At 36.9% G+C, this 13113-nt stretch overlaps 1 protein-coding gene across 1 annotated transcript in view; it reads left to right on the top strand.

The window, feature by feature from the left end:
- Positions 1-13113, top strand: part of LOC127452519 (glutamate receptor ionotropic, kainate 3-like) — a 221813-nt gene that overhangs the window by 146890 nt on the left and 61810 nt on the right. Inside the window, exon 10 of the mRNA XM_051718017.1 lies at positions 4615-4818. Within this exon, the coding sequence (XP_051573977.1) occupies positions 4615-4818 (204 nt within the window). The remainder of the gene's footprint in view (positions 1-4614; positions 4819-13113) is intronic.

Below are 13113 nucleotides of genomic sequence, written 5' to 3' on the forward strand. Positions count from 1 at the left end.
TCCTCTGCCACCCGGACTGAGGCTAATCACTACGCGACCACGAGGACTTAAAAAGCACATTGGGAATTGGGCATTCCAAATTGGGAGAAAAAAGGAAAAAAAAAATTACCTACATAAGATAAGATGGGTGGATGGATGGATACTGCCAAGTTCTGCCTTTTGTGTCATTTTTCAAAACTGTTTTGCATCCAGTGAATATAACTTCATTGTTCTTCCTCGATTGTGATATATATTATGTTGATATTGCTTTTGTCTCTCCATAAAATGTGTCATTTCTCCATAAAACAGTTTAACCAAGAACAGAACTTGGCTTAATTAAATGTGACTGGTGGGCAGACACTGGCTGTGAATGAAAACACTCACTCCTTAATTAATTCTTTTTATAGTGAATGCTACAGAATCGGATCAATTTCAGACTGTTCTGAAGGGAACTAACCAGTTGATTACAGTCACCTGTGATTGTTCAATGACATGCTGCAGCTGCGAAAAGATAAAACAATTTTATCTTTCACAGTGTGTGCCGCAAACAGTCCTGCATGAAAATGCGATTGAATTCTCTTGAACGGTCTTGACAAGAGAAGACGTCTCCATTTAGCTGCCTGGCATCTCTTTCCCTTCCCAAAAATGAATAGTGAACTCACTGTTACCACATCCTGTGTTACCGCCTTTGCATGCTACTTATAGACAGTTTTTCATTCTATGACCCTGCTCAATTAAAACCTGGATCGTATCTGCCTGCACATGACATTTCATCTGTAATTACTGGTTTCAGATTTCAGATTTCACTATGCATCACGATGCATCATAATCGTTAGGTAGAGAATCGAAATTGAATTGAATTGTTGTCAGAGTGAATTGTCACACCCCTACTTAATACAGGTATGTCTTTTAAATTCATATCTACATTATGTCAGCAGTGAATCCACAGCAACTTTCTAAAGAGAAAATAATGCATATAGAAGCATGTTAAAGCATTTGCTATTATTAAAGATTCTGGACAGGGCAGAAAACTGCATTGAAACTGATTTCTAAATTCAGTTCAAGGATGAATGTTAATAGTTGATGTGTGAGTTCTATTCTCTGGCAGCAGAGTGCTTTGCATCTTCTCTCTGGCTTGGAGCGTGTCATTTTCTGGCTAAAGTGGAAAATGCAGTCAGGGCTGGAAGTGTGTCACAGTTTGTTTGATGATACACGTGGATGGTGAGGGTCACCTTGATAAGGTGATTGATCAGAAGCACTGCATGCAATAAATAGCGCAGTCCTGAAATAACTACTGTACATAACTGCTGATGCTGGTGTACTGATTTTGACATAATCAAAACATATTTATCTGTGTCTATAAAACCATTTGGCCAATGCTACACTATGCTAGATTATGTCCAAGACAACATCAAATATATAAAATCACCTTTGAAAGAATGTCTAAAATTATTTTTAATGACATTCGTCCAATAACCTTTGGTTTCGTTAATTGTGGAAATGTGATTTGCACCTTCCTGAATCACTCAAGGATCTCACCAACTTTTGGGTTGCTCTTGAATAACAAAACATCATTAAGTCTTTGGAAATGCTTATAAAATCTGAGAATGTTTTCTGGTATCTGAACTGTGACAGAAAGAATGGAAGAGGAACTCATGATTCTTCAATGATTAAATGATCAATTCAGTTTCTCCTTGATAACCCTGCAATATTAAGCAGAACCCATTCTCAAAGAACGAAACTTGTGGTTGCTGGGCAGACCCAGTCATTCATGTCTCATTTTTGATAAGTAAAAACAAAGGACAAGGGCTGTTGCTCCCATGCTTCCAAAGGAAATGCTTTCAGGGCTGGTATCCAAAGTGTAATTCAATAGAAGTAAAGCCTTTAGTTGCCTTTGGTAACTCTTAGATGTTTTAGTACGTAATTCATTGTGAGATACCAATTGCACCCACTTTAATCCACCGCTCAGTTTAGCATGAGTTTCAGTGTCTTATTAATCCTTTCCACTGACCCATCTGCAGATGAAAAACTAAAATACAGCAACCTGCTCAGGTCCATCATGAGCTGGATACATACAGGGTTCCATAATAACTCAGTGTAGCTGTTTTTAATTGCAGCACATACATGTTAAATATTGAATGGTATTGAAAGCAATTAAAAGGATAATGTCTATTAGGTCTATTACAGTGGACTTGAGGAGCACTTCAATCATATGTAGAGGTATGGTAGGGCTGGGTGATTGTTTAAGCAGTGTGATAAAACACTTCACATCTTTATCAGAAGTTACAGACCTCTGCATCCATCGCAGACAAGTGGAAGTGGTCTTCATGACTCCCTTTCTCCAAGGTGTCCTGCCAACATGATGAGTTTGGTAACTCCATGAACTCATCTTAGAGCAGAGGGCATGATTTCCTTCCCTTTCCACAAAGCCACATAATACACTGTAAAAATAAAATGATTCTTAATGCACCATTTGGGAAACCTCAGCTGCCACACTAGCGGAACCCTCTGCAGATCCTTCAGAAACCCTTTAAAGGAGCTTCACATATCCTATGTATGTACTCAAGAAACCACAAAGTATATTTCAAGTGCCTCAAAGCCTTTTCCCTATGATGGGGCTTCTGAATAAAACGTTTAAATTTCTTTAGAGTTCTTGTAGGAACTAAGAGTATGTTTCTCAGAGAACTTTAAGGGTTAGGGCTAACCCTTGCTTGGGATATCAGTTTATTTTTACAGTTCAGGGATTATCACAAATTACTCAACAGCTTCATAAAGATTACCCTCCAACTTCAGTACTTGAACCCATCAGTGGTGCAAACAGTCAGACTCCCTCTGTTTTTTTGTTTTTGTTTTTTGTTTTTTCTCAAGTCAGTGAAAAGGGAAGACATTGTTAGCCTCCTATGATGCCAGGGCTACTGGTGTGTTAGAAAGTATTTTTCTCATGGTTTCTGTTTTCCATCTGACCCATTTACACTATTGTTTACAAGCAGTGCAGAGTTGCAACATTAGAGTACTGAACCAACAACAAAATTGGCAGCTCCAATACAATTCCTACATTCACAAGCAACCTCCCAAGTCCACTGTATTGTGAAGTGTTACAGCCATCCATATATTTTCTATACCTGTTTATCTTATGTAGGCTCGCTGGGGGTTCTGAAGCCTAGGTTCTGGTCAGTCCATCATGGGGCAAACATAAACAGACAAATAAATTCACACCTCTATGGCCAATTTAGAGGTTTTTTTTTTGGTTTTGTTTTTACTGTGGGGAAAACAGGAACACCCAGAGGAAACCCACACCAACACAGGGGAGAACATGCAAACTCCTCAGAGAAAAGCCCAGGGTCGGAAGGTACTCGATCCCAGGACATTCTTGCTGTTAGGCAACAGTGCTAACCACTGGGCCACCATACCAGCCACTGTTATAGCCAATATCTAGTAAATACTGTATCCCTGTGGACACCAATAATGGCCATTGTTTTAGAGGTATGCTTAATAAGTGCTGGAGATGACCACTAGGTAGGCCAATGGGATAGCAATCCCCAAATGAATGAGGGCAGAAACTCCCTTCCCATCAAGACTTACATCAGAGAAAGATTTTTGGGATGTATATATACGGATGCATGGTTCATAGAAGTTGTTCTATATGCATCGCATCTCCAATCATGTCTTTACTGATAGAGTCTTTGGGTAGTAATGGCTTATCACTGGGGCTTAGCACAGCAGGAATGTGCCTATGTATTTGAGAGGACCTCCGGACTAATGTATCCAGGGCTGTGGTTGTGTTCTCTCTCTCTCTCTCTCTCTCTCTTTCTCCGGATTCCTGGCAAACATCTTACTACCTACTGCCAATGCATCCACTGCACAAGCCAATTCCAGAAACATCTTGGGGCTCTTTTATGTGCTCAGGACTGCGTTCTTATTAGAGAGGGAATGCAGGAGGCAGGATAACATAATGACCTGTAGGACACAGTGGCAAGGTTTTTCAGAGACTTTCCCAGTGACAACATGTGTGTTTGTCTGACAGTGTTGGCTGAATGTGTTGGTTTTCAGAAAGCAAGGTGGGTTGGTATAATGGAACAGTAGGGGACTGGTTGGACTTGTAAGGGACATCTCTAGGACAACTCTATTGGGCTGCTTAAATAATGCATATCATTAAAGTTTCTTAAAGTAACAAAGCAAATTATGAAATCAAATACAGATAAATTACTTGAAATGCATGACAGCATTTTTAAAAGTTCATAAAAATCCTTCACACTAAACTTAAAACTGCATTCAATAACTCACCCACTCTTGCATTGTTTGAACAAACAGATAGCTCTGCCCCAAACTCACACCTTTGGTTAAGCCAATGTTGCTATGCCAAACCTCTTAAAAAATTGCAATTCCTTATGATGAATGAATGTGAAAAATACATTTAGCTTCACCATTAACGTCAAAGAGCTTTATGTATCAGACTGTAATGCTATAATCAGCAAGTCTGTGCTGTCTATGAAACTTCCTTCAGTTTACCCACTCAATCAGTTGTGAGTAGGGATTGCTTTTACCCAATTAGGTGTACGTACACTGTGTAGAGTGAAAGAAAAAAACTTAGCTCATTTGAAGCTGCTTCTCATTTGACATTTTGTATTTGTACAGGAGGAGCCATATGTCATGCTCAAGAAGTCTGACAAGGCACTCATCGGCAATGACCGCTTTGAAGGCTTCTGTATTGACCTGCTTAAAGAGTTGGCCAGCATTCTTGGATTTTCGTACGAGATCCATCTGGTGCCAGATGGGAAATATGGTTTTCAGGATGACAAAGGCCAGTGGAATGGCATGATAAGAGAGCTCATGGAACATGTGAGTATTTACAGTTGTGCAGCATCATAGGGGTTAAATAAAAATGACAAGAACTACTAATGCTGTTTCTACTGATTTCAGTTTACCAGTACATGCATTTCTACAAATGCCTATCAATGTAATTAACCACTTTTGCTGGTTTTGTGATGTCCGGAGTATGTGAGAGCATTCTGAGTGTTCTGTAAATGCTACACTTCAACTCCAGTCCAGGTTTTTCATTCCTTCGCTGTGTTCACTCCATTGCACAAACTTTCAGCCAGTTATCAACCAATCCACTGTGAAACTCTTTCAATATTTTTATCATGAACATATGAGCGCAACATGTAAAACAGTTGCGAGAGCAATGCATTAGTATGATGCTGTGATTGTTACAATTTTGAAGACCACACTCATCTGAGAGAAGAGAGTGACTTATTACTTGCTTTTAGATTTTATTTCCATATGTTGAAAGGAACACTTCATCATGTTTTTCTATTCACAATGGACATTTGGTCCCCACTCTCATGTTCACACTGTCATTGTTTTAAACATAGACTCATGTCAGAACTATTCATTCAGATTAAATTACAAAATTGTAACAAATCATATGAATTGGCTCTTTACAAAAATATATGAGTTATAGACCAACCAATCAATAAATAGAATTTCAAATCGACAGAATACAGGCATAAAATTTCAGCTAGCCTCCTTTACAGCATTTAAGAGAAAGAAAGAAAAAAAAAAAAACGTAGATGACACAATAACGTAATTAACTGAACGCAATACAGTTACTTTAATACACCTTCAACTCTCCAAAAATCGCTAGCTGCAAAGGTGACAGAACACACCTGGATTGCACTGACATGCCATGAAGACACAGCGGCAAATGCTGTCACAGCGAATACACGTTTAATTGCCTCTACCGAGTCAGCAGAACTAGACAATTCTGAAAACTGCTTCCCCTCAATGTACCCCTAGCCCATTCTCTCAAGTCTAAGTGCTGTCAGATTGGAGGTGTAAACTCTGTCACAGGGACGGGCGCTGCTGCGCTGGCTTCTCATCCCATCGCCCTTTCACTTTCCTCACCCTCTGAGGTCACCAGCAGCCCTGGGCACTGGAGATGTAATAGCTTAAGTGGCATTTAGTGGAGGAAGTCATATGGTGGGAGTCAATGATGAGGTGCTGGAAGGGTGGGAGAGGTGACTTACTGCAGCGGCACTTAATCTTCCTTTTGCTTTGGCCAGATCCGGCCCGATTGCAGTCACCTTGAGGGGAAAAAAGAGATGGTGATGGTGTGTGTGTATTGGTTTGGGGTTTTACACTGCATACATCATTCAGTATAGTCTGTAGGTCTGGGTAAAAATATTTATTTTCTGATGAATCACAATCTTGATTTCAACGATCTTGATATTGATTCTTAAATCCAATGTTCGATCTTTTATTCTATGTGCCACCCTCTACAATAAAAGTAAATCACTCGCATGTGCACCCAAAATTTGCACTATGTGACTATTAATGTCTGTGATTAGCCACTGGCTGGTAAATGTTCAGATTTCACTCACCAGTGATTGAGTAATATAGTGGCGAAGAATCATCGAGATTCTTTCACTGTGTTTTGAGCATAGAAGTTTGGTCTAATTTTACACAGCACAGATGCAGTAAAGAAACCATTTGACTAAACTTTCGTTCATATGCACTCAACCAAAACACTTTAATAGAACTGATGCTATTTGTAAAAAAGTACTTGTAAATAGTACAAATTATGCATGTGACCTGTAAACCTATAACAAGATAAGGTTTACTGTATATATATAAGCAATATCACATGAGCAAGAGTGCGACATGGCCATAGGTAATCACAGCAGTGCTGATTTAGGTCCATACAACATGATTGCGAGTGTGATATTGCTTATATACAACAGTTCAATGAACAAGTAAATGTTAAAAAATTAGGAAAAACTAAGTACGGTCATAAAAAATGCATTTGTGCCTGGAACAACTTTTTTATGCGACGAATCATAACCTGCCATTGTTAGTTCAAACCAAATGATGCGTCCAAGCCTTCGTTAGTAATTCAAAAATGTCACTTTAGAACTAGTATCACAGTTATTGGAGAAACAAGGATGTGTGTGTGTGTGTGTGTGTGTGTGTGTGTGTGTGTGTGTGTGTGTGTGAGAGAGAGAGAGAGAGAGAGAGAGAGAGAGAGAGAGAGAGAGAGAGAGCAGAGATGCTGTAGTGTGTTAGTCAGCTTTCTGAAGATAATGTCATTTTGGTCAAATTCATCCTATTATCTCAGTGGAAAAATAGCCGTCCAAGCGGGGGTATTCCTACCTATTTCACTTTAGCCAGTGTGCAAGTGTCTTTCACTATAGAAGTCGAAATGTCCTCCACCATTTTGAACAGTATTTCCTCTCCAATGTGGAAACTCCGGTAAGAGCTAAGCGCCTTGAGTTTGTGTAATTAATCAGTCTGTTGTGTCTCTCAGCTGTGATGAGCCTTAATGCTGAAGTTGTTATTTTAAAGCCGTTTAAAGCTATTTCCTAGCTTTAGTAGTGTAGTAGTAATACAAGCAATCATGTAGTGCTGATGAATGAAAACACTGACTGATGCTGACTCACTTCACATCACAAACTGGCTCATATTACACACGAAAATAGTCTTTTGCCTCCACCTGCTGGCTAAAATATGTAATGTCACAAAATGAAATGTAAAGAGACAGATAGCTCTTAACACATCTGCACTGCTCTTACACTTTAGTTTATAATGGCACAAACACAAGCGGAGTGATTCAAACAGTGAAGCGTTGGAGTGCTGATGGTGTGACACCATCAATACTTATAGAACGTTTCTCTTCCAATCAGATTCGAGGACCAGAACTAACTGTTGTGTGTGTATATATATGTATATATATATATATATATATATATGTATATATATATATATATATATATATATATATATACATATATATATATATATATATATATATATATATATATATATATATATATATATATATATATACACACACACATATATTTATACTGGCAGCCAAAAGTTTGGAATAATGTACAGATTTTGCTGTTTCGGAAGGAAATTGGTACTTTAATTCACCAAAGTGGCATTCAACTGATCACAAAGTATAGTCAGGACATTACTGATGTAAAAAAAAACAGCACCATCACTATTTGAAAAAAGTAATTTTTGATCAAATTTAGACAGGCCCCATTTCCAGCAGCCATCACTTCAACACCTTATCCTTGAGTAATCATGCTAAATTGCTAATTTGGTACTAGAAAATCACTTGCCATTATATCAAACACAGTTGAAAGCTATTTGGTTTGTTAAATGAAGCTTAACATTGTCTTTGTGTTTGTTTTTGGGTTGCCACAGTATGCAATATACTGGCATGTCTTAAGGTCAATATTAGGTCAAAAATGGCAAAAAAAGAAAAAAGAAACAGCTTTCTCTAGAAACTCGTCAGTCAATCGTTTCATCAATACATCAGAGTCTCTAGTTTGAGAAACAGATGTCTCACATGTCCTCAGCTGACAGCTTCATTGAATTCTACCCGCTCAACACCAGTTTCATGTACAACAGTAAAGAGAAGACTCAGGGGTGCAGGCCTTATGGGAAGAATTGCAAAGAAAAAGCCACTTTTACAACAGAAAAACAAAAAGAAAAGGTTAGAGTGGGCAAAGAAACACAGACATTGGACAACAGATAATCGGAAAAGAGTGTTATGGATCTTAACTCATTGAGCTTTTGTGGGATCAGCTAGGCTGTAAGCTGGACAGCTAGAATGCCAAGGATCTGCAAAGCTGTCATTGCTGCACGTGGAGGATTTTTTGATGAGATCTCTTTGAAGTAGTTTAAGAAGTTCTGAACATTTATTTTTTTTTTTTGTAATTTTTCACATTATTAATGTCCTGACTATACATTGTGATCAGTTGAATGCCACTTTGGTGAATAAAAGTATCAATTTCTTTCCATAAGAGCAAAATCTGTACAGTATTCCAAACAGTGTATATTTGCAGTACATATACATTGCCGTTCAAAAGTTTGGGGTCATTTGACTGAAATGTTTCTCATGATCTTAAAAATCGTTTGATCTGAAGGCATATGCTTAAATGTTTGAAATTAGTTTTATAGACAAAAATATAATTGTGCCAACATATTAATTTATTTCATTACAAAACTAAAATTTTATAAAACAATAAAAATAAAATAAAAATTAAAAAATTAAAAGTTTTTTGAAATTGATGACTTGGACCGAATAATAAAGAAAAGCAGCTAATAAGTGCCCAGCATAGATGAGAACTCCTTTAATACTGTTTTAAAAGCATCCCAGTGTGATACCTCAAGAAGATGGTTGAGAAAATGCAAATTCTAAGCATAGAGTGGCTACTTTGAAGATGCAGAAAATATAACATATTTTTTATTTATTTTAGTCACAACATAATTCCCATAATTCCATTTCTGTTATTCCATAGTTTTGATGACTTCACTGTTATTCTAAAATGTTAAAATAAGATAAAAAAAAATAACAAAAATAAAAATAAAGAATGAGTAAGTGACCCCAAAATTTTGAATGGCAGTGTATATGCAATATCAAGACATCATATTTATTGATGGAATACATGGATTTTTTAATTTTTAAAAGCTAAACTATGACCAAAATTATAAAAAAATAAATAAAAAAAACTAATTATAAAATATAAATGAAATCTCTGATCTCTGATCTCTGTTTATTTATTTCTATATTTTTTGTTCCCTAGTGGGGTTAATTTTTCTTAACCACTGGCAAATTGTTTTTCCTTGTTTTAAGAATGTACCTCACTAAATTGTGTTACATTTATGCTTAAAACAAGAGAATTTCCCAATGGGTTATGAAAAATAAGCTTAATTTAAGATACTATGTTCTTTACTAGTCTTATTATCTAACATAATTTTGCTTCTCATTTAAATGTATCTTCTTTTTTAGAATGTTTGCATATTGTACATGACAAACCAGAGCCAATTTTTATTTAAGGTCATGTGTTTGTTGAACAGGAATAATGACTTTAGATCTTCATTTATTAATGGCAGGTTACACACCAAGAGGTGACAGGACAAATTGGCTTGGCAGTTGCTTGTGAAAATGTCAAATATGATAAACAAGCACACTTATGATAGCTATCAAGACTAAACAGCTCACAGCTTTACCTGGTCATGATCTCATGCCATTTTTAATGATTGCTTTTCTATAAATACTCTCTAAAGTGTTTTAGTTTCTTGTCAAAGTCTTGAGCCTCGGGCTCAATGTGATAGATTTGGGTGTGTAGTATACTTGAGACTGATCAGATGGCTTACATGGGATCAAAGGTGCAGTGTGTATTTTTAGGAGCACTCATTTTGCGGCTGAGTGCCCTTTTTGCTGCTGTATACATAGATAAGCTAATCAGGAATGAAAAGCAAACTAAGAAACAAGCTGCGGCACCTGACGTCACAGGCTGCCACATGAGGCTGGGCTAGATAGACTGTTTTCATGCGAGTAAACTTAAAACCATATCTCTGAAGGAGGAATTATGGACTCTGTGTTTGAGCCCCTCATGAAAACAGTTTAAGACTTGAGTGCAGACGGACATTTTTAAATGAAATGAGATTTTCGAAGTTATTTCCATGAACTTCGAATGGCTTTTCAGGTTTCCTTGCCATCCTTGTGCCAAAATAGGCTGCAGGAAACATGCATTCTGTCTACATTTACAGACAAGAACTTCGTTGTTCACGAGTCCTTGTTGTGAGCACCTAGGCAAGAGAGAGGCTGTTATTAATTGCCCTTGTCAAAGTTATTTATCAGCTCAATTTATTTTCATAAATGTTTTTTATTAGCTCTTACAGAATTTTCATTACGTCGGTATTGTTCTTTAGTGTGTTATTGCTGCTGTGACATGTATTTCGCGTGACTCCAATGAGGCCGCCGGATAGATTTAAAGAAGACGACAAGCAAACACTTTAGGATAGGGTTGTTTTCACCCGATAAGTGCCATTAAATCATAGGGAGATACATTTTAACTGTCACCCTACATGTTCACATAAATCATCGTTTCATAACTGAATTACTAAATGCCTTTGCCCTAGCACATCTATTTAACGCATGTTGCTCTTGTAGGTATATCAAAATAAGTCAGGCCTCCGCATCCATCTTTGTAGGTCACCAAACCCCAAACCAAAGGATAAGCAGGAACGTGGAAGAAACTGAAAACCCAACTCATATTTTAGGGATCGTCATCCCCTCTTGAAAAGGAAATCATAGCTAAATAATAGGGTCATATGCCATTCAGAACTGAAGTATTGAGAATGGCTTTTAAATTATAATTCAGCTCCTGAATTTGAATTGAGGTAGCAACATGATGCAGAATTAATTAAAATTTGGAATTAAAATGTAATGAAATTAAAATAAATTCATATAGTACTGGTGCAAGAAAAAAAAAAAATCTATAGTTTCAATGTAGGGTACTTTCAGAAAAGTTGCATGATATTAGTAATCAGTGTTTGCAATGCCACCTTCAGAAATTTGAACTAAATTAAATTTTATGGGCCATGATAAAAGAACACTTCATTTTCCGGAGTGATTTAATTTATTCAATAAACTACATAATCAGTACATTCAAGTTATCTTAACACAGTGTGGGGGACATTTTATATTGAGGGCCAAATTACCCAAAATTAAATCATGAAATAAATATTTAAATATTTAAATACATAATGAAATTGTAAAAAATAAATAAAATAAATAATCATTAAATGAGTTATTAAATGAATCGTCACCAAACATTTTAGCATTAGTTTGCATCCATTTTCATTTTTGCATTATCTTTGAGTTGATTTTTCGTTTAAGCATGACCTTTGTGTCTTTTCATTTTTATTTTCAACGTGTGCCACTAGCCTACAAATTATTTTAGTGAAGCTAGTGGCACAAATTAGGCTACACTTCAGCTTTAATCAAATACTGAGCTGAAGAATAAATTAATGTCATAAGTACTGCTGTGTTATGAACTGTAGGACACACACTTACGTTTCCTCCTTTTTTTCTGAAAGTGGCCACAATTCCCACTCCAGAGCTAAAGGTCAGGGTGGGGGAAGGCACTAAATGATGCAACAGGCATTATTATACTTGATTTAGTAATAATTGATGACCCCATTAATCATCCAGTCATGCCAGTGTTAGCATGTCATTTCTCCCTGTTACAGTAATTAATCTTTGCTCCGGTGGATCAGCTGGAAGGTTACATACCAGCGCTGGCTCATTGTCTCACTGTACTAACTTTGACTTGGCCAATGTAGGACCCTTTAATAAATTTCACAGTCCTGAGCACTTTTCCAAGCTGAATCATTGTTGTTACGACCTGACAAGCAAAGACAAAGTCCTGAAAGGATTATCAGGGATGATACTGACATTGTCCATGAGCTAATATTAACAATTTATCTTAAACTTGGCTTTTGTGTAACTACCTCTTACTTATGCAAATGTATTTGTTTTTATAAAATGGGTGAGCCCAGATATATGATTATGATTAATTATTCATATTTCCCTTTTGTGCTAATTTGCTACATATTATGGTAGAGAATGTGGACATCATTTTAAACACTGTTTGCAAGTGACCCAGAAATCAGTCTTGTGTGTTTGTCCCATAAGTTTTATTAACATCTTATACATGCATACCCGTTTCTGATAAAATCAGATAAAACTATAGCTTGAATGCGCCTTCCTATGTACGGTAGAACATTTTTCAATGCTATAATGCATGTTTAAATCGTACGATAAGAAATTAACCTGATATTAGCGAAGAAATCCTAATTTCAGTTGTTAATAAATCTCAGATTAGCGGCATGAATTAAACTGAGTGACGAAGAAATCTCACTACAGTATTGTTAATGGTGATTTGAGGGACGCTCCTCATTTCTCAGAATGTGTTACATATCATTGTATTCATATTGATCCGCTCATGTGAAACAATTGTGTCGAACTAATGGTGTAATTCTAGCCTAGCTAACTAGTAATTCGCCATTGTCTGTGAACTGAATGTGCTCTTTTGATTTGTGAAAGAGTTGCATGTGACGTCATGACTGACTGTGCTTGATTTTCCCATGCAAGTTTACAGCGACTCAAATGCTGCTCCATTTGTGGTGCTGTGGGCGTGCAGTGGTCTCTTAGCAATGCATGACCCCGGAAGGTGTGAGCAGGCTTTTCTGGTTCAATCTGATAACAGCGCAGCACGTCACAGACCTTCGTGTAAACAAACAAACCGCATGTAGCCAAAAGCTAGCTCTTTA

This window comes from Myxocyprinus asiaticus, chromosome 15 (assembly GCF_019703515.2).
Source record: "Myxocyprinus asiaticus isolate MX2 ecotype Aquarium Trade chromosome 15, UBuf_Myxa_2, whole genome shotgun sequence".
Taxonomy (NCBI): domain Eukaryota; kingdom Metazoa; phylum Chordata; class Actinopteri; order Cypriniformes; family Catostomidae; genus Myxocyprinus; species Myxocyprinus asiaticus.